The sequence below is a fragment of the Talpa europaea genome (assembly GCF_964194135.1).
Source record: "Talpa europaea genome assembly, chromosome: 7".
In the NCBI taxonomy this organism is placed as follows: Eukaryota; Metazoa; Chordata; class Mammalia; order Eulipotyphla; family Talpidae; genus Talpa; species Talpa europaea.
Window position 1 is genome coordinate 500,226 of NC_140074.1, and position 26,756 is coordinate 526,981.

General features: G+C 68.9%; 1 protein-coding gene across 1 annotated transcript; it reads right to left on the reverse strand.

Moving 5' to 3' along the window:
* Positions 1 to 570: 570 nt before the first annotated feature.
* Positions 571 to 15,418, reverse strand: QSOX2 (quiescin sulfhydryl oxidase 2; the record flags this gene model as incomplete). The annotated part of the gene is made up of 11 exons (XM_084237451.1): positions 571 to 1,079; positions 2,073 to 2,261; positions 3,916 to 4,066; positions 4,660 to 4,782; positions 5,352 to 5,700; positions 6,307 to 6,452; positions 7,054 to 7,144; positions 7,249 to 7,354; positions 8,041 to 8,089; positions 8,632 to 8,732; positions 15,103 to 15,418. The coding sequence occupies 11 exons, from the start codon at positions 15,416 to 15,418 to the stop codon at positions 571 to 573; spliced, it is 2,130 nt and encodes a 709-aa protein (XP_084093577.1).
* Between the last annotated feature and the right edge of the window lie 11,338 nt (positions 15,419 to 26,756).

Here is a 26,756-nt window from a genome sequence, read left to right on the forward strand (position 1 = left end):
CCGGGGCTGGTGCGGCTGGAGGCCACAGAGGGGCTCCGTGTGAACGCGCCAGGCGGGGTTCGTCTGCCTCGTCAGAGGCGAGTCTAGCCCTGGAGCTGGAAGGGAGCACGCAGTGACCGCACCAGGTGTCCACCTCACACTGCTCCCGGGCCCGGCGCTGCCCACGGGGTGCACACCCACCCACCTACCAGAGCCCGGAGGACGGCGCCAGGACGGGTACCCTGCCCCCAGACCGACCAACAAACAAAGGCACGAAGCAGCCCAGTCCGAGCCAGGCCCCCGAGGGGGCAGCGTCCAGGCCATGGAGGCGCCGCGATGGGGGAGGCCTGGCCGTTTGGCGGACGCCCCCCTAGCTCAGACCCGCGGGAGCGGCAGGGGGCCCGCTGGGAAGGGCACCACGAGTGGCCGGAACGCGGCGTGTGGCGTGCCGGGTGTTTAGGGCAGACGAGCGTTTGCAGAGGAGGACGTGGAAGTAGCAGGTGCCGTGGGGTGGGGGCAGCCTGAGGCCGCGAAGGTCGGCTCTGGTCACAGCGGCGAGCGGGGCCTGGCTAGGCGCCGGGGCCAGGGGAGCTACACGGCCGGGTGGTGATGCCGGGTCTTCCACCGCTTGGACCGCACTCGGAAGAAGAAGTACATGACCATGAGGAACAGGGAGGAGGCCGCGTAGAGCAGCACGCACAGGCTCATGTCCAGGCTGGAGAAGCCAGACCCCAGCACGGGCACGGCCGCCTCCGCCTCCCCGCGGTCTGCGGGCCCGGCCAGCCTGAGCGGGGGCCCGGGGGACAGCAGGCTGGGCGGGCGCAGGCTCTCGGCACCCGGGCCCCCACGGGGCCTCGCCGGGGAGGCGCGGTCTTGTCCTTGCGCCTCAGTCTCAGCCGGGCTGCCCCCTGGGCCGGCGTTGCCCAGGCCCACAGCATGCGTGTGGACGAGGTTGTCGCCGCCGTAGTGCCGCTTCAGGAACAGGAGCACCTGGCCTTCATGCCAGCTGTCCAGGCCCTTGACTTCCTCGTGGCAGGCCGGGCAGAGGTCCGGGGTTGGCCACGGCACCTTTGGGAACTTGGGGTCCTCACTCAGGTGGCCTGGGGGGCAGAGAAGGAGTAGGGTGGTGGCAGGAACACCCGTGGGTCCCCAGAGCCAGCCGTCCTGCTGCTCCCCGCCTTCCCACACAGGCGCCTGCCTCTCTCCAGCTGCTGGTCAGGTCCATGCCCACTGCAAAGAACAGCAACCCACGCGGCCGCCGGGCCACTCAAGTGACCAAGTCTGGCTCCATCCACCCAGTGACACTGGCCCCCGCCGAGCTCTCCCCGCTGGGCCTCCGGCCCCATGACTCTGCCTTCTCCTCGGGCGCGGGCCCGGCCCCGGCCCCACACAGCCCGGGGGCACCCCCCAACACTGCAGGCCCTGGCTGCGCTGGCCCTTCTCAAGCCCTAAGGCCCGAGGCGCCACCCCTGTTCCCCGCGCCCCCTAGAGATGGATGTGATGCCAGCTCCCAGACGCGGGTCCTCGCTGGCCACTGCCCCTCAGCAGTCATGAGGCTGCCTGCCCCTCGCCCTCCCAGCGCCCCCTCCCTCTGCGCCTGCGCGGCGGCCACCCCCACAGCCGTCCCATGGCCGCACGGCCGTCAGCGCCGAGCATGAGAAAAACCAATTCTCTTTAGCGCCCTGCTGTGATACGCTTTCTTAACGCAGTGGATTAAATAAAACCCAACAGTTTAGTGCATTTTCTACTCATCCCTGTGAAGGTTTCTTCCTCGGTGGAATTATTTTTAAGCCTAATTTTAACCAGCTGCTGCCTCAGGAGCAGTTGGAATCACTTAACTGATGAAACGTGCCCGGCCCGGGGAACCGAACCAGTGCAGCCGACTCGCGGCGCCCAGGCAGGCGTTAGCGACGCGAAGGCCACACTCACACCAGCTGTGCCAGCTGCCCTGTCAGACATGCTGGGGCCGAGGGGCACCCCCGGGTGAGGGGCAGGACACGGGCTGACATCCGCCGCCAGGCCCTGCCCCGGACTCCGGCCTCACCACCCATGCCCTGCGCCCTGCGCCCGCCAAGACCCTGGCTGCCGCTCACCTGCCAGGCGGTGGTTCACCAGGTTATGCTTCCTCCAGAGCCAGAGAACTGCCTGGTCTGCAGTTTTCACAGAGCCCAAGGACTCGGCAGCCATCTCCTCGAAGTGCTCGGCGCACTCCTTGCAGCCGAAGAAGGTGCGCACGTAGGCCCTGATGGCCTGCAGCACCGCCTGGGGGTCGCCCTCCAGCCCTGCAGAGAAGGCAGCAAAGGCAGGTGCCAGCAGGGCCAGGCCGGGCGCCGGTGCGCCCCGACACCTGCACTGCCTGGGGGCTGCCCGCTCCCGTCACACCATGCACACCCCGGGGAGGGCCCAGGACCCGCACCCCAGCCTGCCCACCAGCACCCGGGCCACAGGCCAGCACAGGAGCGCGCCCTGAGAGCGAGGGCTGCGGCAGGCATCCTTGCCGCCCCACTGCCCTGGGGCTGGTGCTGGAGCCACGGGCCACTCGGCCCTGACCACAGCCGCTTCATGCCCAGAGCCTCGCTGAGCACAAGACCGGGCGAGGCCACAGGCTAGGACGGCCCTGGCCTGGTCGCCAGCCAGCCTGCCGGCGACCTCCACGCCAGGGCCAGGGCCACGACCATGGCTGCTGGCCAGCATCCTCTGGGCAGCGATGGCGCCCACAGCGCGGGCCTGCGCGCTCTGCGCTCTGCCGATGCCTCAGCGTGAGGACACGCACGCCCACCGCACGCAGCGCACGACGCCAGCTGGCCGCCGGGCGTGGAGAAGCCATTGGCGCGGTCACACCAGAGGTGCCCGGGCCTGGACCCAGCCGCCCGCCAGCCAGCCAGCACGGGGACGGCGCGGGCAACATGCCACGAGATTAGGGCAGATTAGGTGCCGGCTTTGAAAGAAACACAGCGAAGAAATGAGGGGAAAAAAACATATCTGAGACTAATGCCTTAACCGAGCAGGCCTCAAGGTCCACGCCGGGTGTCCACCACGCAGAGTTGAGGGCAGCTGCTGCAAGGCGGCCCTGACCCGGCGCCTCCTGCCCCGGGCCATGCCGACCGCTGGCTCCGAGGGGGAGGGGCGCTCCCCGCTCAGCACCGGTCCCCGCCAACGTCTCCCCCACGGGTAATCCGCCCTCCCTTCCCACCGCCCTGCTGCACTCTGCGGGCGCCCTAATCTGTAAAGTGGAGCCCTAAGCCTCTACCTGCGGGGATTAGGGGCGCGGCAGCTTCCAGAGGCGGGTTTTAAAGGCGCGTGTGGCGCAGAAGCCCCGGAAGACGTAATCCGCGCCGGCTGACCCAGTTCTCCGGGCGGGAGCCGCTCCTGGAGGCCCGCCCCGGTGGGTCAGGGCAGAGCCCGCTGCAGTGGGCCCCCCGCGGGGACCCCCTTCCTCCGGGCAGAACACGTCCGCGGCTCCCGCTAAAGGTGGCCGGCCCGTCGGGAGGTGCTGTCGGCCCCGCAGTCTTGGCCCGGCTCGGGCGTCCCCTCAGCTGCACGCTGCTGCCGCGGGACTCTCAGGAGAGCAGCGTCAAGGGCCACCCCGCCCGGCCCGGCCCAGCCCCACACAGCTGGGCCAGGGCCGGAGCAGGTAGGCGGGGCTGGCCCGGTGCACATGCGGGCTGCAGCTCGGGCACCAGCTCCCCAAGGGCCGTGGCCGCCCACCCCAACCAGCGCTGCCTGCTTCTGAGTGGCCACGGCCAGGCGGCCCCCGCCCCACAGGCGTGCGTGGGCAGAGCCACTGGGTCTGAGGGTGGCCTGCCCAGGGCCCCGAGGCAGAGAGGCAGGGCTCGTGCCCCAGCACCCAGGGCCGTCTGCACTGTGGCGCCTCCAAGGATGCTCCCGCCCCCCAGCGAGTTCCCCAGGCCAGCACTGCTGCCCCGACAGGCGTACCTGTGCCGTCCAGGGCTTCCGGGTGGGCCGCAGCGTGGACAGTCAAGGTGTGGAACAGCTTCCAGAGAGAACACGTGTAGCCCCTCAGCTCGGGCCAACTGCCTTGACAGCCAACCCACTTGATCTGGCTGGCGAGGAATATTCCAGAGATCTAAAAGGAGAGGACAAAAAGTTCTGATGGAAGACGCCACAGCCACCAGACAGCGGGAGGGCAGTTGGCGTCTGTCCAGAAGGCGACCCCTGTCTCGGGGAAGGAAGCAGGCGTGTCTGGCAGCGAGCACCGGGAAGCAAGGATGCCCCCCAGGCCCAGCCAGTAGGCTGTCCCAAGCGCCATCCCGAGCTGGTGGGCACAGTTGTGGCCTCGGGTGAGTCAGAACCGGCCTGCGTGCCTGAGTGGCCTCAGCAAGGATGGGCTGCGTCTCAGCGCTGGCCTGAGAAGGGCCGCAACTCCCCTAGGCACAGGCCGGCGCGGCCGAGGACCCACTATGACAAAGAGGACCGGGCCCGGCACCAGCCCCCGCAGCTGCAGGTTCCCAGGGCCAGGGCTCCCGTGGGCCTCAGGGCGCAGGGCTGTGCGAGGGTGTGGCTGCAGGACCGGGTGAGCGTGCTGACACCTGTCCTAAATTCTGGAAGGCCGCTCATGGGGGCAAGCCACGAGCATGAGCTGCAGCCCTGGAGGGCATGGCTGATGTCCAGTGGGTGCGGGCAGGACCGGCCTAGAGGCCGGCGGGAGGAGCCCCTCACCCGCATCTTGTTGTTGACCAGGTCGAGGACGGCGTTGTAGGGGATCCTGTCCAGGGGCAGGCTGGTCAGCCACTCCCGCAGCATCTCCAGCAGCTTCCTGATGGGCGGCCGGCCGGGGAACAGCTGGGGAAGAAGGCCCCACAGTGAGCCCGGGGGCAACTCAGACACAGCGAGCCCCAGGGTGGGGCAGGCACTGCTGCCCACCCACGTGAGCGTCTGACCCAGAACCTGACCGCGAGCCGCCGCTTTCCAGCTCAGAGTTCAGAGCCGCCAGCCAGAGGCCACCCAAGGCGCCGCAGACGGCTGCTGGAGAGCCAGCCTGCGCCCTCTCGGAAGGCCCGTCGACTTGACAGCCACAGGAGACGAAGGCAGGCAGGCCCTTGCCCTCAGGACACCCCAAAGGCCCTGCTGTCCTCACCGGTCCTCCCACTGCTGATCGTCAGGCAGAGGCCACAACCCCACCCTTGGCGAGTCCCGCTTCAGGTCAACACCCCGTGCCCTGGACAGCCCCTGCCTGACAGCGTCGCCTCAGCCTTGGCCTGACACGCTGGGGGGTCTGCACCAAGCAGGTGGCCTCTGCGCCCCGTGCTTCCCTGTGGCCCAGGCGGGTGGGCATCTGGGAGGCCTCTGGACAGCGCTAGGCCCCCTGCAGCCCGTGCCCCTCCCTCGGGCAGCACCCCCAGCGCGCGCACCTTGGCCAGGACAGTCACAAAATCCTTGAGTGCCTTTAGCTCAGCTCCGGCCAGGGACCGGTGGGCGGCCAGCTCCACGCGCAGGAGGTAGTGCAGGCCCGACTCGAGGTCCGCCGTGTATAGCTTCGACCTGCGCACAGTGTGTGAGTGAGGGAACCCCCGACGTGGTCCGCACGCCCGCCGGGGCCCCGCCAGCTGCGTCCAGAGCACCTGCCTGTCAAATTCTCTCCACACCACAACTTCCGAAGATTCTTCTCTGTTTTGCTTTTCAGGTGACAAAAGCAATTTCTTCCTCACACCAGGCAATGACTTCAAATAGGAAGAAAAAAATGACCGGAGGGGCTTCCCGCTGCGAGAGGGGGCAGAGAAGGGCTCAGAGCCCGGAGGTCGCTGCCAGCCGGTGGGCAAGGCTGAGTCCTCGCCATGGGGGTTCCTCGGGGGCAGTCCCAGCCTCCCTGCTCCTGTAGCACCAGCTTGGGGCGCTCCAGCTCAGGGGCCACACGTGAGGCCCCCCAGCAGGCTACTGGCCAGCAGGGACAGTGAGAGGTCTTTGGGGCTGGCGGGGCACCCGTGGGCTCCAGCTCGATTTCCTGCGCTTCTGACCTGCCCGGGAGCCTGATGCACGCACGAGCTGCAGCCCACCAGCCCCGTGGTCCCAGACCCGCCCCACTCCACCCGAGTCTGGGGGCGGAGAGCTCCCAGGAGGCCTCGCCCCTTCTCAGGCCAACGACCAGAGGGGATCCCGGGACCCCGGCTGCAGGAGGCGCTGCCTTCAACCTATGGTGCTGCCCACCCTGACTCGGGGCGCACAGGCCCTGCTGGCCGTGGCCAAGAGGGGACCATGAGCCTCCACCGCGCTCTGGGGAAAGGGGTGAGCACTGCTGGCCACCACAGAGGCCGGGGGGAGACCCAGGCACCGCCCAGCAGGCCCAGACACCTGCAGCCGACAGCTTACATGGCAACCGGCCCGTGAGACCCGTTCGGGTGGATCAGGTAGCACGAGGGGACGGGGGAAACGCCCAGCGAGCCCAGGAGTGCCGCGTCAGTGTCCAGTGCTCTCCTCACCAAGATGTTCTCGAACGGAACCAGGTCCAGGATCACCTGCGCTCCAGAGGGCAAGGTGGCTCTGCGGGGCGGTGTGCGGCACGGCGCCCTGGGGAGTGGGGGGCGTGGGCGCCGGTGCCAGCCGCCCGCCTCAGTCCTGCTCCCCAGCCCGCAGAGCCAGGCCGTGGACGCACCGGCTCAGGCAGCGCTGGCCCCGCACGCCCAGGCGGCCAGCGGCCCTCCCTCCACACATGCGTGTGGCCCTGGGGGCACAGGGGAGCACGGCGCAGCCCCTCAGGAGCACATCCCAAGGGGGACAGGGGCACTGGGGTGTGATGAGGGATCCTGGGGTGGCAGGGCCAGCTGAGGGCTCTGGGCCTCGGTGGCGTGCCGCAGAGGTGGCGGCAGGGGTCACACGGAGCCTGATCACGGGCCGCCTGGCACCGTCTCTGCCTGGGCCTGGAGCCACAGACACGGGCACTGGGGGGGAGGGGGCGCTTCTCTGGCTCCCTCTGGGAACCCCAGTTGCCACCATCACCTCCGCGCCCAAACTCACTAAGGCCCAGACCCCACAGCGGAACCAACAGAGGGACGGGCTCCATGGCGTGGCCGACGCACCCGCTGGTCAGCACGAAGCAGACGCCGACCCCCCACCTACCTCACGCCCAACATAGGAGCCGCTGCTCTCAAACAGAATGGCCACGTAGCGGTCGTCGTGCTGGCTGAGGAGGGAGAGGACGTCGCCGGGGCTGTGGAGAGAGGCTTTTAGGGCCCAAGGGCGCAGTGGTGCGGAGCCTTAGCGCAGGTGCCGCCAGGAGGGCTGAGGCGGGGCGCTGGCGGCAGAGCTACACACCGGAGGGGCTCCAGCGGCGGGCAGGCGGGCGGCCGGTGCTCAGCTGAGTGGTTCTGCAGGAAGTCGACCATCGTGCGTCGCACTGTCTGTAGCTCTCGGTCTGGCCCTGCGGGTTGCACGTGGCACCATCCAGTCTGGGCAACCACAGCTCTCCTCCCGGGGTCCCGGGGCCCAACCTGGGCAAAGCTCCGTACAGGGAGCCCCTGGGTGCCCACCCAATGCCCACGGGACCCTGAGCATGAGCGCACATGCCCATGGACACGCATGGCCAGGCCGGGCGCCTGTTCTGCGTACTGTCTCTGCGTGTGCTCCGGCCTCGGCGCGGCGCCAAGCCTTTTTTTTTTTTTTTTTTAAAGATTTATTTATACAAGCACTGGGTACAGTCAGAAGCGCGGGAGGGTGAGAGGATTCACCAGAGCCAGAGCGGGGAGCAGAGCAGGCAGAAGGACCGAAGGACACTGCTGAGGGGAGCAGCGGGCGGCAGGAGAGGTCTGCGCGCCATGCGGGACCCTCCTCCGGTGGCCGGGGAGCAGCCGGGGATGGAACCGGCGCTGCAGAGGCTGCGGGCAGCTTCGCAACCCGGCGCTCAACCGCTGCGCCACCGGGGAGGCCCCGCCAAGCCTTTTTAATCTGAAATTTTAACGCTTCCCCCCTTATTTTCCCAGGAAGGCCGAGCACAAGCAGCAGTTCCCCTGCCCACAACTATTTGGAGCGGAGGGCAGGGGAGGGCGCGGGGCAGGCCAGCATCCTGGGCTGGCGAGGGATCTGACAGCAAACACAGCTCGCCCTTACCTTTAAAATTTTCTCCAGTTGTGAAGTCCTTGGCGAATGCTTTAAAATACTGAGTGGGAGGCCGAGAACAGGTCAGGAAAGGGCCCGGCCTGAGCCCAGCGGCTGCTCACCTACACGGAGACGTTGGGGTGGGGCAGTGCCAGCTGCGAGCAGGCAAATGCGTGGCCAGAGGGTGCGGACTCGGCGGGCTGCCAAGGCGCGGGCACGCGGCAGGCGACCCCAGAGGGAGCCCTGATGCTCACACGCACACCCACCGCCCCTCCTGGCAGCCGCCCTGCCTGGCGGAGAGGGCTGCATGCGCGCTGCCCGGGGACGCCCGCCAGGTGGGGGCCGCAGCAATGCACATGACCGGCGGGTGGAGGCGCAGCCGCCTCCTGCCAAGCCCCAGACCTCCAGGGTGCAGTGGCCTCAAGGACGAGTGCGGGGCAGCTCCCAGGGGTGCCCTGGCCCGTGCTCCATGCGCGAGGACGCTCAGGCTTGCGGTTGGAGGGTGGGGAGGGGGCACGGCTGTGGGAGGCCAGGCCCACGACCCGCGTGTCCGGGCCGGGTGGGAGAGCGTGGGGGCACGGGGCTGCATGGCGGGCCACTCACCCGGAAGGTGGGGTAGAAGTGGACGTCGTAGGCCCCGCACACCTCGTGATTCTTCTCGTCTGCACAGTCCAGGGCAGCGACGCGGATGGCAGCCGCCCAGTCTGAAAGCAGAGGCCGTGGCCAGGCTGGGGGGAGTCCCTGGGGCCTTGCTGCACCACGCCCCCGCAGTCTCCGGGCCACTGCCAGGCCTCGGGGCCACCGGGCACTGTGGTCACCACGGGCCGGGCTCAGCCATAGCTACACCCCACCTTGCCAGGCAGAGACTAGGGTGTGAGACACCCCAAGGGGCCCCCCACAGCACGGCTCTATCTTGGAGGTGGAAAAGGAGTCTTGAAACGTGTGCATTTCCCTTCTTCAGCTTTTTATTATGGAAAAGCTTATTTTTTTTAAAGGGTAGAGTTATTGTTGGTTTTTTTTTTAAAAAAAAGATTTACTTATTTATGCATACAAGAACTGGGGTGCAGGCCAGCGGTGGGGGTGAGAGGACTCCCCAGAGACAGAGTGGGGAGCAGAACAGGCGGATCCACTGAAACACACTGCTGAGGGGGGCAGCGGAGACAGGTGAGGTCTGCCGCGCCGTGTGGGTCACTCCCTGGCCGGGGATGGACTCGGGCCGCAGTGGCGACAGCCTGAGACTGACCCCCAGGGACAGCGTATCATGGGAAAACTCTAACGTGTGAATGAAACAGAGGCGGCAGCCCAGCCCCCCATGCCCCTCATCTCAGGACAAACCACCGTGCGCCCCGGGAGGCCCACTCCTGAGCATCCAGCGGCGCCTGAGCCAGCGCCGCCGCCGCCCGCACGTGCCTCCAGAGGCGCCCGCCTGCTGCCGGCCAGTGCAGACACACCCCGGGCCACGGCCCTGGCCTGGCTCCAGTCCCCTGCATCTCACCTGTGCTTCCGGCGGGGGTCCTCCCGTCTGCCGCGCCCACCCTGTCCAGGCAGGCCACTCTAGGGGGGTGACTTCCCCAGAGCTGTAGCCTCCAATGGGGGTAGGGGACCTCCTTTCTCACTGAGCACCCCAAAGGGGTTACTCCTGAGGCTGCAGTCAGATGGGGCCTGGCAGGCCCACCTCAGGGGTCCGGGGAGCTGCACAGAGGCCACTCCAGGGCCCCGGGGGCGCTGCCCTTAGTCCTCAGCTCCCTCTTCAGAAGGCACCCCCTTCTCTAGGTCACATGCGCCCCGGGGAGCTGCCCGAGGAAGCGGGACAGGCCAGCAGTGGCCCTGCAGACAGGAAGCAGTGCAGTGAGACTGTGGGGGGCAAAAGGAGTCTGGTGGTCACCCAGGGGTGCGGCCACCCTGGGCAGGAAGTCCACTCAGTGACGTCCATGCGGAACCCAGGCTGGCCATCAGCAGCGACCTGGTTAAGGTCACAGGAGGAGAATCTTCCCCCAGCAGTGACTGCGGCCCACACTCAGAGGGTCTGTGAGAAGCCCCCTAGAAGGGGGATGCTGACCAGCAGTGGACACCACAAAACCGGGCCTGCAGAGACAGCGCCCTGGAGAGGGCCAGTGTTCCATCTAACAGACCCCATCTGCTTTAAAAAGCTCGCTTTCGGGCCTCCCCGGTGGCGCAGCGGTTGAGCGCTGGGCTGCGAAGCTGCCCGCGGCCTCTGTAGTGCTGGTTCGATCCCCGGCTGCTCCCCGGCCACCGGTGAGGGTCCCACACGGCGCGCAGACCTCTCCTGCCGCCCGCTGCTCCCCTCAGCAGTGTCCTTCGGTCCTTCTGCCTGCTCTGCTCCCCGCTCTGGCTCTGGCGGATTCTCTCACCCTCCCGCGCTTCTGACTGTACCCAGTGCTTGTGTAAATAAATAAATAAAAATAAATCTTAAAAAAAAAAATGTTGCTTAAATGCTGTTGAATTAAAAAAATAAATTAATTAAAAAAATTAAACAAAAAGCTCGCTTTCCCTGAGTTACAGCGAACAGCAGCCAGCGGGAAGGCGACGGCAGGATCGAGCGCGGAGAGGCGTTCGCGGCCAGCGCCCACCCGCACAGCACCCGCCCCGGGCCTTGGGGAGCCCGGGCTCACCCAGGGTGCGGGCGTGGGGCGCCGCTCCTCGGGAACAGCAGCGGGGCTGGAGCGCACCAAGGAGAGGACAGCCAGTGCTCCCCCGCCGTGCGGCAGATGGCCGGGCTGGCCTGGGCGCCTCCCGGCAGTGTGGCCAGCACCCTCCCCGCCCCGCAGGGCCCCGCGCCCCCCCAGCCCCGCCTGGTGTTCCTCTCCCCGAAGCTCCCCCTCCAGCAGCTGGCGCCGCCTCCTCCCCGCTCAGATGCGGGCATTGACCAGGAATTCCCGGCACCAGGTGCACCTGGAGCCACACCCGCCTGGAGCCGGCCCTGAGGCCTGAGGGACGGGCCACCCGGAGCAGAAACCGCCTCCCTGGCCCCTGGTGCACCCACTGGGTCTTGGAGGCGGGACGGACCCGCGTTTCTATTTCAGACTTTGCTTAGTGGGGCTGCCTAGGAAAATAAGCCCCCCGCCCGCTGGCCTGACCGCCTGCGTCGCCGGACCTTTGCCTTGGAAGGACCAGCACTCCTGTCCTTGGGGAGAGCCCGGCCTGCACCCAGCCCCGCTGCTCCCACAGGTCAGCCGGGCCTCGGCGCCCCACTGACACCACCTCTCAGGGACCCCAGGACAGGGACGAGACCACGGTCCCAAAGGAAAGACATGGGCCGCGTGGGGCAGGAAGGGCAGGGTGGGGGCCGGCCTCGGCCCCACCAGGCAGCTGACGGTGTCCCCCGTGTCAGGGCCCCCTCCCGAAACCCACCGAGGGCTGTGGAGCGCCACCGCCTGCCCTGCGCCCCCCGCCGTGGAGATCAGCTTCCCGCCCTGGCAGCCCCGGTGTCTGCGCTCCAAGCCTCAGGGTCAGAGGCCTCGGCCCCACTCAAAGGTCAAATCCAAACTCCCTCAGAGACCAGCCCCGGGACCTCCACAGGCCCCCCCTCCCCGCCACCAGGTCACTGCGCCCGCCGGCTTCTGGCCTTCAGCTCGCCCGCGCCCTCTGCACCCGCACAGGGAGGAGCAAGGGGGCACACTGGTGGGGGGGGTCTGAGGGCAGCACCTCACTCCCTGGCCCCTCCAGGCCGTCCCTGTCCCCTGGGCTCCAGCCCTCAGGGGTGCCTTTGTGTGTCCTGAGGCGGGGGTGGGGTGGGGGCCCCCCCGCAGGCGCCCCTGGCAGATGGGAGCATTGAGGCCGCACAAAGGAGACCACCCCGGCGGGAGCCAGCGGGCGCCTGCACCATCCCTGCCCCTCCCTCACGAAGGACAGACCCCCACCCGGGGCGACTGGGAAGCAGCAACCTCAGGTGGGGGGGCCAGGGCGCAGGGGCCTGCGGCCAGTTTTCTGCAGAGCAGCCCTGAGCCGACTCTGCTCCCACCCGGGGTGACGCAGGCTGCCCAGGGCCACGCTCCGCGCCAGTGCCGCCTCCTCCCGGCCAAGGCTGTTGCACCCAAGCACAGGCCCCAAAGCCCAGGCGCAGCTGAGGCCGCAGCGGTAAAAAGGAAGTGGGCGTGCTGCCTAGGCCAGGCGGCTCTGCGCAGAGCCAGGGGCCTGGCAAGAGGCCGGTGCTGCCCCAGCCTCGGGCCGTAGCCGTCAGGCCCACTGAGGCAGCCGGGCAGGTGCTCTGAAGCATGGTGGGTGACTGGCAAGCCCGGGGCGGCCACCATCTCTGGTGGACATGTCGGCACCAGAGGTTGGCGGCTGGGAATGGGCCCCTCGGATCTTCAGAGTCCAGGTGAGCAGCGTCTGGACGCCCCCTCTGGACACCGCCCTTTGGAAGCCTGGGCCTCAGCTCAGGGCCGCTGACCACAGGGGCGTGCGTGGGGGAGGGGCGCGTGACAGGCCTTTCCAGGCCCCTGAAGGGAGGAGGCCACACACCCACCCCAGCCCCCCCCGGCCTCACCACCGTCTGTCCTCCCTCTCTGGCCTCTGGGGTCGCCAGCTCGTCCCCCAGACATGTGTCTCAGTGCACGGCTTGAGCGCCCGGTTGGGGCCTCTCCAACGGGCACTGGCAGGAGGGAGGAGCGCGTGGCGCAGGTGCTCACCCACCAGGCCTCAGTTCCCCTCGAGGATCCCAGGGCCAGCCAGGGCAACGCCCCTGACCCCCGTCTGTCCTCCAGGGACCAGCAGAGGAGCCGGGAGGGCACAGCAAGGGCAGGCCTCCCGCAAGTCTGGGGAGCCCAGCCGACAGGCTCGGCTGCGCCCCAGGCTACAGGTTTTGAGGGCTGGAGCTGCAGGCTCGCTGGAGCCAGCCAGCCCGGAAGAGCCACCCAACAGTGGACCTTTTGTTCGGCACGAGCAAAAGCAATTAGTGTAAAACCCTTGGAAACCGGAGTGACAAGCGGAGCGGTCCAGGCCTCTGCGGAGAAGGAAGGCGCCCTGGGCCGTGGCCTGCGAGACAGGACCCACCCTCTGCAGCCCAGTGGGGGCCTCGGCTGGTGTCCTGCGCCAACCGTGCCTGTCGGGCACCCCACACCTGGGAGCCGCGCTAGACCGCACCCACTCCCGGACATCAGCATGGTGAGACCGGGCTGGGGGCTGGCTGGGGTGGCAGTGGGACACCCTCTTTGTGGAGGGGCAGGAAGAGGCCCCAAGGAGGTTGGCCGTACAGCCCCCTCACAGTAGCTACTCAGGCTCACTTGCTGGCAGTGGCACAAAAGCTGCACGCACTGGCCCCGGGGGGCTCAGGGACCTCCATGCCCTAGGGACCCGCTGCTGACAAAGGCCTGGGTGAGAAATGGGTGGGGCCCCAGCACAGGCAGGGCCGCCCTCTCAGGGGCTCACCAGTCAGGCCTGGGAGGGCTCCCAGCGAATCCACCCCAGGGTGGCGGGGCGGGAGCGCAGGTGTCCTCATGCTCCACAGTCAGCTCCGCCCATAGCACCCAGAGGCCTGACCCAGTGGGTCTGGGCAGGCCAACAGCAAGGAGCAACTCCAGCAAGTCCCTGGCGTGTCTTTGGGGACCCCCAGTGGGACACTCCCCAGAGCCAAGAGCTCTACTGTCAGAGCCTGTTCCTTGGGAGGTGGCCCCTCAGCCTGGTGCCCGCAGGCCCCCTCCCAGTCTCGCAGGCCACAGCTGTCTCACTTTCGGACCAATCTCCCTTTGGGCTCAGGCCTGTTCTTCCTGCCTTGGCTTGGACGATGGCCAGCTGTGCCTGTTCAGAGCTGTGCTTATTTAGCCAAGAGTAATCACACCCACCAAGCATGTATTTCACAGTTTCACTTTCGGAGTGCCCTCCATCCGGGGCCCAGGGGCCACGCTCCTGCACCAAGGCCCCTGGTGTGCAGGTCCGGCTCCAGGATGGTTGGCAACACTTGAATTTGGTTCACAAGTTTTACACTTCAGATACGGAACTGAAAAACTCAAACCGCACATAAAATAGGTGACAGCTGTCCTGCCAGGCCTGGCTACCTGCATTTGAATTTACACATCTGTCTCTGCTACAAAACAACAAGTGAGAACTGAAAGGTCCTCTATGTTGTCCAAGAGCTTGTTCTGGAACGCTTACCAAAAAAAAAAAAAAAAAAAAAAAAGCAGCCTCGGAAACCGCAGGCTGGTGACAGCTCTGGTCATGCCAAACAGGGGGGACTCGGGAAACATGGGCTCAAGGACCAAACCCGTGACTCCAAAGGCCCCAACACCCTGAGCAAGACAAGGGCCTTCGAGATCGTCACTTGCACAAAAACGCTACTTAGCCCGCTCCCTCTAGTTTCTGTGTGCATTTGCTGAGCTGTAAGAAAACACCGCAAGGCAGGATATGAGACTTAAAAAACAAAGGTGCTGGAAGAGAGAACAACACTTTGTTACCCGCTCGCCCACTGAAGAGTGTAATTAGAGGTTAGCCCAGGCAGCACAGTCCTGCCACAAACCTCACTCCTGCTGGGCCAGCGCCACTCCGGAGCAATTCCAAGGAGCCGGCGGGCAGGAAAGCCCTCGCGTGCCCCCTCCCCACGACAACGCTGCCACTTAGGGCAGGCCAGTGACTTGGGGGCCCAGGAACTATTTGCAGCAAAGCCACAGCAGCGTGGGCGCCGCACCCGTCCTTCGGCCGATGACAGACCGACCTAAGGCTGGGCGCCCGCGCGCAGGGAGCCGCCCGTGGAGAGTCCGTTCAGGTCTTTTTTGCCTCTCTAGACAAGTCTCCAGAGTACCGGGACTCCTGAGTTGTGGGCTCCCTGGGCGCACCCACCATATGGTCAGCGGTTCAAAACGCAGAGAGGACGGGGAGGGGCGGTTCACAGGGAGAGGGGCTTGGGAGGGGATGGGGATCCGCAAAGCGTGGGAGTTCTCGGCCCTGAAGTGGACGTGCTGAGCAGGGGGCGGGCGCCCCGCGTCAGCCAGGGGCTGCGGGGGGTCCGGAGAGCAGGGAGCGCGGGCGGGCCCGCCCGGGGTGGGGGGGAGCGAGGCTCGCCCGGCCTCCCGGCCCGCGGCCGCGACGGGGGCGAGCGCGAATCGCGGGGCCGCGCCTCACCTCGCACGTCGGCGGCCAGGGCGCGCCAGGTGGGCGCGTAGCCGATGCAGTGGCCGCACCACGAGGAGTAGAACTGCACGAGCCACGCGGCCGAGCTGTTGGCGGTGGCCCCGCGCACGCTGCCGCTGTCCAGCACCCACACGGCGTCCTCGCCCGGGCGGTACAGCCGGGCCGCGCCGGCGCCCGGCCCCGCCGCCGCCAGCAGGACGAGCAGCGCGGGCAGCCGCCAGGCCCGCCGCGGGGGCGGGCGCGGGACTCCGGCCGCCGAGCCAGCCGGGGATCCCGGGCTGCGCGCCGCCGCCCCGGCCGCCGCCATGTTGGAAGTGCGCCGGCGCGCGCCTGACCTTTCACCCTGGCAACCGCGTCACGTGCGCCGGGCCCCGCCCCGCGCCGGGATCCAGGCCCCGCCCCTCGCCCCGGCCCGCCCCCGCCGGCGGCCCAGGCCCCGCCCCGGCCCCGCCCCGCCGGCGGCCCAGGCCCCGCCCCGCCCTCCCCCGAGGGGCCCCGCCCCCCGCCCGCGCGGACCCGGGGGCGCGGCGTGGGGCGCCCGGACGCGCCGGCGGGAGCCCAGACCCTGCGGGGAAGCGTGGGTCCCCAATAAACGTGGGTCCCCGATAAATGGGCGTCGCGTGGGGCCCGGGGGGGCGGCGCCGGCCTCGGGGGACGCGGCTGGACGCCCCTGGCGCGTGGGGCGCTGGGCTCCCCGCGGGGCCGTGCCCGGTGCGGCGCCGAGGCCGGCCGGGGGGCGCGGCGGGAGGGGGCCGCGGGCCCCGGGCCTCTCCGCGGGCAGCGCGGGCTGTGTCCGGCCGGCATCCCGGGCCCCCCCCCAGCGGGTCGGTGCAGGCTCTGCTGGGGCGGGATCCGCGGGACCGAGGGCGGGGGGTCCAACCGCTGACCCAAGCCAAAGCGCCCTGGCCGAGCCCGGGCCGGCCGGCCCAGCTCTGGGGTCTCCCGGCCGCCGCCGGCCGCCTGGCCTGTGCGGCTCCGGAGACAGCGGGGACCCGCCTGGTGCCCAGCCCTGCGGTCCGGGGGAGCCCGCCGAGGCCGGGCAGGTGGGCCCCGGGCTCTGACAGGTGAGGGGTGGGCAGGGTGGGGGGCGCGGCTCTGGGGAGGGGGCCTGTGGGGGAGGGGGGGAGAGGCCAGCGCTCGAGGCCAGGAGCTGCGGTGCAAAGGCCCCGGGGCGGGGCGGGTGTGAGAGGGGCCTGGGCCCTCTGAGGGCAGCAAGGAAGGGAGTTTAGTGGGAGCAGAGCCACTTGGGGAACAGAACCAGAGAAGCCACGGGTGACCGCCAGGGCCTCGCCGTGTCCCGGCGGCCGGGGAGGACAGGAGGGGGCCCAGCTTCTGCCCTGGCGCTGCCATGTAGGGGCGGGAAGGGAGAGGGGGTTGAGGGGCCACCCAGCCTCCACGGTTGTGGGTTCTGCAGGGGAGGGTAAGACTTGGGGCCGCACCCAGGGTTTGTGGCCGAGAGGCCCTCTGCCCGCCAGGCCTGGCCCTGGGCACCTGGGAGAGTGAGTCGTTCTTGGCCGCAGGCCTGGGGCAGGACAGGGGGTGGGAATCAGGAATCTATCCGTGGCCTATTCAGTCTCTGAGACCGTTTTGACGTCAGAGGGAGCATCTCTGCGTGGCTGGGTGGGCATCGGGGCTCGCCGGGTACATGGGCCTCACGCAGAGCCCTGGGCCAGCTCCAGGGCTGAGGAGGGAGAGGGCCGGAGGCCTAGCCGGCAGTGGGAGGGCCTGGGGGGTGCAGACTCTGAGACAGGGACGGCGTCCAGAGGCCAGCTGGGCATTGGCCCGCGGGGGCGCTCCGTGGTGGCCGGACACCAGCGCCGGTGCAGGGACAAGGCGTGATGGGATGTGTTTCAGGAGGGCAGTGGAGAAAAGGCCCAGGAGGGACGGCCCTCTTCCCAGGAGGAGGGAACAGCGGCGGCTGCATGGACATGACCTTTTCTGGAAGCTCAGAGGACCCAGAGCGGGAGCCTGTGTCCCCACAGTGAGTAGAGCTGCCCACGGAGGGGGCAGGCGGTCCCGGAGGAGGTGGACGGTCCTGGCACAGCTCCAGGGAGTGGCTGGGCTGCGGGGGGGGGGGCAGGTGGGGGGGGGTGTCTTAGCATCTGAAGTACCCCCGCAAGGCCTGCTGGAGCCAGACCCTGCAGGAGAGTGCAGGGCGCGGGGCGGATGCGCCTGCATGTGTGAGCAGCCCTTGCCCGGCCCACACTCAAGTTTTGCAAACACCTGCCTGCTCCCAGCTGTGTTCATGGGCGGTGGGGGGAGGGTACAGGTGGGAGGGGCGGGACACACCGCAGCACAGCCATGTGGAACTTCGTGCTCGCCGGGCGGACAGGACGGGGCCACAGGCACAGGCAGCACGGGGCTGGCCGTGGTCCTCCGGGCCCGCTGCCTGCGGAGCTGGGTGGAGAAGGCCCCGTCCCAGCCTGGTTTTGTCTGGGGCCAACCAGACAGGCTGGTCCGGCACGGCACCGGTTCCACAGAGGGCCAGTGCTGGTCACCGCCACCCTCCCCGTCTAGGCCCCAGCAGAGCACCCTCGCTTGACCCGAGTCCCCGGGGCGTGCCGGCCCCCCACCCCCGCCCCAGCCCCCGCGTGTTTTCGGAGGGCGGGTGCGATGATCTGGGGTTTGGCGCAGACACGTGTCTGGGCATTTCATGCGGGCGCGAGTGGTTCCTCCGGAAGCTGAAGGAGACAGATGACGGGAAAATTAAATGTGGGCTTTAACTGAGAAATAATCATTTTCTATGAAAGATAATGACTTCTCTGGAGGCTGGTATCAAGATTTATTGACCCAGGAGGTTACGACGGACCGGAGCCAAGGCGAGCTCAGGAGACCTTGAGGGAGTAATCTGGATATTGAAGTCCTGCCCGTCAGCACACGGGAGCGGCCCGGGCGTGCGGGGGCCGGAGCCAGTGCCCAGCTCTGCGGGGGACACGCATGTTGCAGCACGGCACCCTGGGGTCCCTCCTGGGCAGGTGTGGCCAGGACAGTCATTAGACCCCAGCCAGCCCCCGCCAAGGGCACGGGGCATGGCCGCAGACGGCTCCTGGGAGGCCACGCACCTGCTGGCCCTGGGAAGGTCACCGGGGGCCACTGCCCAGCTGCCAGTGCACCCAGCCCGCAGCCACCCGCGGGAGACTATCGAATTTCAGGCAAATCAGCAGGGCTTCAACGTGGGAGATTTATTACGGTGCCAAATGTGTGTGTGTAAAATACATAATTCCTCTCACATGGCCTCGTAAATCCAAAGGGTCAACCATAAATAGGAAAAAAATAAAAAATTACAGACTAATTTGTTCAGAAAACTAGAAGGGAATCAATAAGCTGTAGCTCAAAGTGAGTTTTGAAATTGTGTACACGGAGCATGAACACATTTCCCCTCCGTGGCCCTGTCACACAGCCCGAGCCTCGGCGGGCGGCGGAACCTCTCCGCAAGCTCTCGCTCAGTCCTGGACTCCCTCCAGGCGGGGGCCTTGCAGTTCAAGAAGGGTGTTGGGAGAGGACGGACGGACGGACGGACGGGACAGATGGAAGGGTGGGTGGGTGATGGGCGGACAGACCGATGGACGGGCAGAGACGAAAGACCAATGATGGTAAGTGCACGGTAGCTGGTGGATGACACAGGTGACAGGTGAACACAGGCGCCTGGAGACAGCGGCTGCTGTCGGACATGGCGCGTCTGCCAGAGGCCCAACCACAGTATAAGAGAGCCCATCGCAAGACCCCTAGCCAGGTAGAAACAGATTTGAAAGCTGCTTCCCTTTATAAAAGAGCTGATTTCTGGACTCGCTTAAAAGTCACTTAGTCCCCAAGTGCACAGAAAATACAGTTTAGGACAAATATTGAAATGGCAGACCCTTCGGCTGCGAGACGCAGGGTCCACTAAGAAGAGCATCAGGTGGTTTCCGGTGAATTCCTTTGTGTGCCAGCCAGGACGTGCTGCATGTTGGTGTGGACAGCCAGCATTCTGACCACTGGGGAAGACGGTCGGGTCCCTCACAGGTCTCGAGGGTGGCCTTGGCTTCTGGCAAGGGGTCTCATTCATGGGAGCTGCTCCCCCTCCCCGGGGGTCCCCCTGCCAGCCCCTGAATCCATACCTTTTGGCTATTGGACAACAGCCCCCCAACTTTTTACATTCCTGCCTTTTAATCTCTTTGGGTCGGGGCCCCTTCCAGAACCTGGAGGACATGGCGGACCTGACATCCAGACAAATGCAGACGGAGCCGACCCCGCCAGACAAGGAGGAACCGCAGCCTGGTCTTGGACTGGCACCGGGTGGCCAGCTCCACGGCCAGCACAGCGTGACTGTTCTGAGTGGCAGCTCCGCCCTGACCAAGTCCAGGCTTCCTGAAGCCCCACGTACATGCACACACACACACGCACACGCATGCACAGCCCAGCTGTGCACACACCCGTGGCTTCTCAGGCCTCCTGGCCCCGCCAGGACAGCCCGGCAGGCTTGGCGGGCGCCTCAGGGACCCAGCTGGTCCCCACCAGCTCCCCCGTCAGTGGGCTGCCCGGCTGGGCCCGCTCCGAGAACACCGCCCGCGTGTCGCACAGGATCCTCCTGGTGAGCCGGGTGGACACCACATCTGCTGCCTCGGCTGTCCCCACACCCAGGAGACCAGCCTGGGGGCCTGGGCCCAAGCCAGGAGCTGGGTGGCCGCCCTCGGAGCCAGAGGGCAGGGGGTTGCCAGCCACCACCCCTGTCGCCAAGCCTGCCCCGGCCACTCGGGCCACAGTGGACACTCTGGGGAGCCCCCCTAGGGCATCATCTGCCCCCCCACCCCAGGGGGACCCTGGCCAGCCGAGCGACTCAGTCCACTGGCCGCCCACAGTCTCCGTCTGCCCCCCAGAACTCGATTCGCCCGTTTCCTCCTCCAGATGTCTGCCCCGGCCAGCCGCCCCCAGGCCCAGCCCCAATTCCGGGGGGGCTGGGGATGGTGCCTCAGGCAGAACGTCCTCGGACCAGGAGGGTACCTCAGTGCCGGCAGAGGTGTCCTCCCCTGGGGAACCCGGGGGCACCCCAGGAGACAAGACAGCGTCTGCCGGCGGCGGGGGGATGTCCTCTGGCAGGGGGTGGGCCTCTGCCTCGCTCTCTGCCGGCGGGGAGGGGGGCGGCGGAGGGAAGGGGGCGGCCCTGCGGGAGGACAGCGCCTTGTCCACAGGGGACAGGATCTTGGGCAGGATGCCGCCGGCCAGGCCAAGGCGAGGGTCTGCTGAGGCCCTCCCGGCTGCTGGGCCCCAGGCTGCCAGGCTGCTGGGGCCCCCAGGAGGAGCCCACAGGTTCCCGGGGTCCTCAGGCTCAGGCGAGACCCGAAGGAGGTTCCCGTCAGTAGGTGGCCCCTGGACAGTACTTCGGGGCGCCAGCAGGCGGCCAGCCAGGGCCCACACGGCCTGGGTCTCTGCTTTGCCTGTGTCGGGCCCTTCCAAGGCCAAGGCCCCCGAGGGGCGGGCCGGGGTCAGGTGCCCGTCACTGCGGGAAGGGGCTCGGGGCGGCACTGCGGGGCCGGCAGTCTCAGGGGCCTTCTGGCGGGCCGTTCTGGTACCTGGTCCACCGGTCAGGCTCCCGCTGGCTCCAGAGGCCTCCTGCCCCTCCGCAGGGCCCCAGGATGGAGGCGGTCCCCAGTTCTCGGGGTCGGAGGAGCCGCCCGAGGCCGAGGAGGGTCCCGAGGCTCCAGGCCCCGGCAGGTTCTCCTCATCCCAGACTTCTCTGGACGCCTCGGACAGGTCGGACCCTGGCCTCGGAGGGGGGCTCTGGGGGCTCTGGGGGCCTGGGGGTGGCTCTGGGGCTCCTGTCCCTGTGGTGAGGCCCTGAAGGGGACGGGCGCCCCTGCCCTCTGACCTCTCCCAGGTCCCCTGTCCTCCGCCCCCGTGGAGCCCCCGGGAGTCAAGGGCAGAGAACTCCCCAGGCCAGCCAGGGGCCACCTCCGGAGTGTCCCCGGCCTCCCCGCCAGACAGGGAGCTGGAGCTCCGGGAAAGCTGCACCAGGATGGCCGACGCCCTCTGAAACTCCGGGAGGGAGGCCCAGGACGCGCTGCTGTCGGAGCCGGCCGGGGAGGCCCCCCGTCGGCCCGAGCACTCGGACTCGCAGCCCAGGCCCACCGGGGCCACGATTGCAGGCGGGGGGCTGCCCTCGGCGTGGGTGGGTGGCACCTCCCCAGCTGCTGCCGGTGCTGCAGAGAGAGGGGAGTTTGGGGGTGATAGCAGGGTGGTGGCAGCCCACCGGCCCCGAGGCGGCCCCCGGTGCTGGCAAGAGCAGCACAGGCCAGAACAGGGGCAGAACACCTGGACTGAGGCGCCAGGTGGGCCGGGGACCCGGCGGGATCTGCCCCAGGGTCACATCTGGGGGACGCACACAGGCAGGGGCTGGCTAGCTGGGTAGGGGCTGCCCGTGGTGGTGCCTCCGCCATCTGGGACGCTGGATGTGAGGGTGGGCGCTGGGCGGGGCGGCCCCAGCCGCACGGGAGGGAGGGGTGCGGGAGAAGGGGCCTCTGTGTCTCGGCGCGGGGCTGGGCCGGGCATCACCTGGGGCGGTGGGCAGCTGGGCAGCGTGCCGCCTGGAGGGGCCGCAGGGGTCCTCCTGCCAACAGGTCTCCCTCCTGCAAGCACATTCACGGGGCAGTCCTGGTGCCCCCGGGAGGGGCCCATCCTCGCCGCCTCCTCCCCCGCGCCCGCAGGCTCTCTGGGGGGTGACTTCCCTGAGGCCTGTCGCCACCTGCCCCTGACAGGAGGTAACTGGGTAGGGGTACGGGATGGTTTTGGGGGAGCTGACCTGTGCCCCCGCTAGCCTGGTAGATGGGGAGGTCGCCCTCCCAGACACGGAGACACGGCCCCCCGAAGGGCCTCCCGCCGCCCCTGCCCGGGTCTGGACACTGCCCCACGCCCCTACCTCTGCCCCCCCGGCCTGGGGCCATCCACTTCAGGGGGCTTCCCCCGGGGGCTGCAGGCCACGTCCAGCCCCAGTCCTGACACCTCTTGACTCTCGCTGCCTTCCCCCACCTGCGGGGAATGCTGGGACGGGACGGTCAGGCTGTGGACACAGCCCTGCGCCCCGACCTCCTCCCAGAGAGCCGTCCACGGGGCCGGACGCCCCCGCCAGAGCCTCGGCCGCATCAGCCCAAGCCCGCACCCCACTCACGCCGGCTTCCCGGGGGCCTTGAGGGCCTGCTCCACCTGGGGGCGCGTAGGCCACCTTTCCCTTAGGGACACGGGTCTCCTCTGTGGCCGAGGGGCTGGCCCGGGGGTCACCTATGAGGCAAGGGGTCTGTCAGGGCTGCCGGGGAGACCTTGAGATGCAGCGGGCGGCGTCCAGGGCCCTGGGCCACGGACGGGCTCGGCACCCCCGGCAACCGCAGCTCTGCGTGGACAGGCCGCCCTCCCCGCAGCTGCGCCCGTGGGCCCGCAGAGGGGCCCGGGCTCCCGCCGGCTGCTAGCCTGGCCCGCAGCACAGCCCAGTGTGCGTGTCTGGTGTGAGGACAAAGAACAGGCCGTCACCCGCGGGCACTCGGGACGGGCACAGGGCCGCCTGCCCCACCTGGGCCAGGGGCTGCTGCGGCCACCTTGCCCTGTACCTTGACCCTGGGCCTCAGAAAACCGGGCGTTTTCTGCCCGCTTGGGTTACGGCACTTGGCGCTGCTGACTAAGCGTGGCCAGGAGGCAGAGAACCCCCCCCCCCCGAGCAGGATGGCGGGGCAGGGGGAGCTGCTGGCCATGACCCCTGGGGGGTGAACACGCATCCCCAGACCTCTGCGAGAGGGAGCAGAGGCCCCCTCCTGGGCAGCCCCGGGAGGCCTGGCTCCCTTTACCTTGACCCTGGGCCTCAGGCCCGCCTCGGTCCGCAGGTGTGTGCTCTCCCGACCTCAGAGGCCACAGCTGACCATCTGCAGGCGAGGTGGCCCTGGGGGGTGCTCTGTCCTGCCACTCGGTGAGAAAGCTACAGGTAGTGCAGAGGGCACTGATGACCGCGGGCCACACTACCCAGCGGCCAGCCCTGCCCACGGTGGTCACGCCAGGGACGGTTGTGGCCGGTCCGTGGCCTAGCAGTCAACACCCGGGTGAAGGGAGACCCCCCCCCCGGGCCCTCCTCACCCAGCGCCTTCCCAAGCAAAGCCAGTCCCCCAAGGGGCAGCGCCGGGTGAGAGGCGTGGGCGCGGTGCTGGTGTGGGGGGCGCAGAGCGGGCCTGTGCCCTGTCAGGACTGGGCCTGGAGATGGCCCCGGTTCTTGGGCCTCGTGGGCAGTGCTGGCCCCAGCTCCGGGAGGCAGAGGGCGGGAGACGCCCCACACCCAGGTCCTTGGCCGGGCTCCGGCCACACCTGGGAGGCGAGAAACTGCCCCGGGCAGCCCCGGGAGGCCTGGCTCCCGTCTGGCTCAGGTCAGCGCCAACACTGGGCAGCTCCAGAACACTCCACAACCTCTTGGGGGGAACCGCTCACCCCTCTTCCCCCAGGCACCTGCTGCCCTGGACACAGCCTGTCGCTGTCCGCGGGGTGGGCTGAGAGACCTCCAGCTCACCGGGGTGCGGGCGGGGCGGGGTTCCAGGGCCTCCGCTCCAGAGGACACGCTGATTCTGAAGGTCGGGTTCGCCTCCAGGGCAGGACCTGGACTAGTGGGTGCCAGTCCACCCCCCTGTCCGGATGCAGCCCCAGGACGGAGGCTCTTGGGCCTCTAGAGTGAAGCGAGGAGTCTGCCAGGGGGTGCACGGCACCCACAGATTTTAGGCGTTTTCTGCCCAGTTGGGTTACGGCACTTGGCGCTGCTGACTAAGCGTGGCCGGGAGGCAGAGACCCCCAGCAGGATGGCGGGGCAGGAGGAGCTGCTGGCCATGACCCCTGGGGGGTGAACACGCATCCCCCCGACCTCTGCAAGATAGTGATGGACACCGCGGGACAGTGATGGCCGCCCCCGGGCAGGCGTCCCCACAAAGGCCTCTCCCAGGAAGGTGCGGGCCCTTTCTCAAGGAGGGGCCCCTCCTGTGGCCTCCCCCCGGGCTGCTGCTCCTGGGTGGGGCACCAGCTCTGGGGCAGACGTGGAGAAGGCGCAGAGCACCCGGCGTGGGGGCAGGGGCTGGCGGGGTGGCGGCAGGCTCCCTCCCGCGGCAGGGTCCAGCTGGGGCCACCCCATCCTCCCAGCCCAGCCAGTGGCCGTCCTCAGGACCAGCCCCCAGCGGCTCGGGGGACAAGCCAGCACCGACGCGCGCTCCGCCACGCCCACCCAGCAGCCTGAGCAGGGCCCACAGCAGCCCTCCCGGGCAGGCAGCAGCACCCAGCACAGGACTCAGACTTTTAATGGTGAGCCCAGGGAGGCCGCCCGCGACAGACTCACTGTGAGACTCGGGAGCTCAGGGGACTCGTCCAATGGGGGGCCCTGGGAGGGCGGCCTGGCCTGTGTGGCCTGGGGGGGCTCGAAGGGCCTGGCACAGGCCCTGCCGACCGCTGGCTTGTCTCCCCATTGGCCTTGACTCCGCGGCCGGGATTCTAGAGACACGGGGCAGGGTGAGCTGGGTGGGCACCCGCGCCCACCTTCAGGGAAGAGCTGCTGACGGGCGCCACGTGGCAGCAGCTGGGGAAACGTGCAGGGCGAGCTCCCACATGCCCGGCCACCCTCGCCCCGGCAAGTGCCCCAGGTGCAGGTGCAGGCCGGAGGATGGGGCCGCCTGGCCCCGGGCTGTGGTCTCAGGCTGCCGCCCCAGCTGTGCGGTGGACTCAGGCCACCCTGCCCCTCTGCTGCGGGCTGGCGGGGTTCAGAGAAGCCCCCTGCTGTCCTCACCCCACCCAGCAGGAGACTCACGGAGACCCCAACTTAAAGGGGAGCCATCGGACGAGTACCCGGCACGTCCCCGTGTGTGTCCACGCCATCACGGGTCAGTGAGCTGGGCAGCAGCGGGAGGCCAGGATCCCCCAGGGACGGGCCTCCCGGAGCAGCCCAGGCCACGCTGGTCCTCCCCGCTGCCTGTGCCCCCACCACCCTGCCGGTCCCTGCCTCCCCCAGCCCCCTACTCGCTGAGCAAAGGCCTGGCCGCACCCCCAGCCCCAGCCGCGCCCACCTCCTGCGCCCACCTGCACCCTACCCTGGCCACCGGTGTCCCCACACAGCGGCGGTGGACAGCCCTGGGCAGGCTGGCCCGGCCCTCTGCCCGCAGGCGTGTCTGTCCCTTGCCCGGGGGCGGCCTCCGCTGCGGGTGCTCGAGGGGGGGAAGGCGTCTGGGCGGCGCCGAGGCGTCAGCAGGGCCCCCAAAGGCCGCCCGGGTGACGGGAGGGGGGGTGCTCGGGCTGCGCTCGGCCAGGAGGCCCCTGCACTGGGGCTCCCCTCCTTTCATGGACAGGGGGCTGCTCAGGGGTGCTCGCTGCCCAGCGCCCCGGTGGGGCGGGCACGGGCACCTGCCCCGCCGGGCCGCGCGGGCACCTGGGGGACAGGGCGCTGCGGACCCGGCGCCGCGGGGGCGCCCCGGGGATCTGCGCTGAGGGGCGCGGGGCGGCCCCCCGCGACAGGGGCGGGGCGGGGCTGCTCCGGGACCCCCGAGCGCGCGGGCCGGGCGGGGCGGCGCCTCAGGCTTTCCCGACCGGCGCGCGGGCCCTCGCGGCTGCTGAGCGGCCTGTGCGCAGCCGCCTCAGGCGGACAGACCGCAGGACGCGCGCGACGCGGACAACCGCGGGGGGCGGTGCGCGCGCGGGGCAGCCCCGGGCGCCGCGGGGTTCGCGCCCTCGGAGCCGGCGGGGCGGGGCGGGGCGGGGCGGGGCGGGGCCAGAGCCGGGGCGGGGCGGGGCCTGGAGGCGGGGCCAGAGCCAGGGCGGGGCGGGGCTGGAGCCTAGCGGCGGGGCGGGGCCAGGGGCGGGGCCAGGGGCGGGGCCGCACGCCCGCGCATGCGCCCACCGTCGCCGATGCTCCAGCCAGGCCAGCTCCGCGCGCATCTTCTCCTCCAGCGCCCTCTCGCGCAGGCGCAGCAGCGCAGCCTGGTGCTGCACGCGCTGCCTCTCCTCCCGCAGGCTCTGCTGGAGCATCTGAAGCGTCAGGCGGGTTCCAGTCAAGCTATGTCACCCCCACCAAACCCCCAGGCCTCTTCCGAGACGGCCTCGCTGGGTGGACTGTTGCCGCCTCCAGGAAGCCTTCCCGGACTGCCCACCCGCCTCCTCGTTCTCAACTTGTGCCCCGTCCCCAAGATGGGGGCCTGTCTGGACCGAGCACGCCTTTGTGCTCCAGTAGGGTCCCGAGCAGGCCTCCTGCTCTGAATGTGCATCCTCGGCGGGCACCTGCTGAAGCACCCACCGTGCTGCCACCTGCCACTGGGCAGGAGGACGGGGGTGCGTGAGAGGTGCCATTAGAGCGGTGGGTCATGCCCAGGGCAGGGAGAGCCTCCCCCACCCAGAAGCTGCAGTGGAGACTCCCTGGCATAGCCGAGAGGAAAAGGCCACTGCCCCAGACAGGCAGCTGGGGGCACTGAGCCAAGGCATGCCCCAGTGCAGGGGTGGGGAGTGCCCCCAGACCCCACTCCTCTGCCAGCCCCAGGGCCGCCCCCTGTACCTGGAGAGTAGGGTTGTCCCATGGGTAGGGCTGCTGCAGTGGGGGCTCTTGGTCTGGCCGCTCTTCCTGCACAAGCTCTGAGGACAGAAAGCAGGTTGGGGTGTGCAGCAGCTCTGGGGGTGCA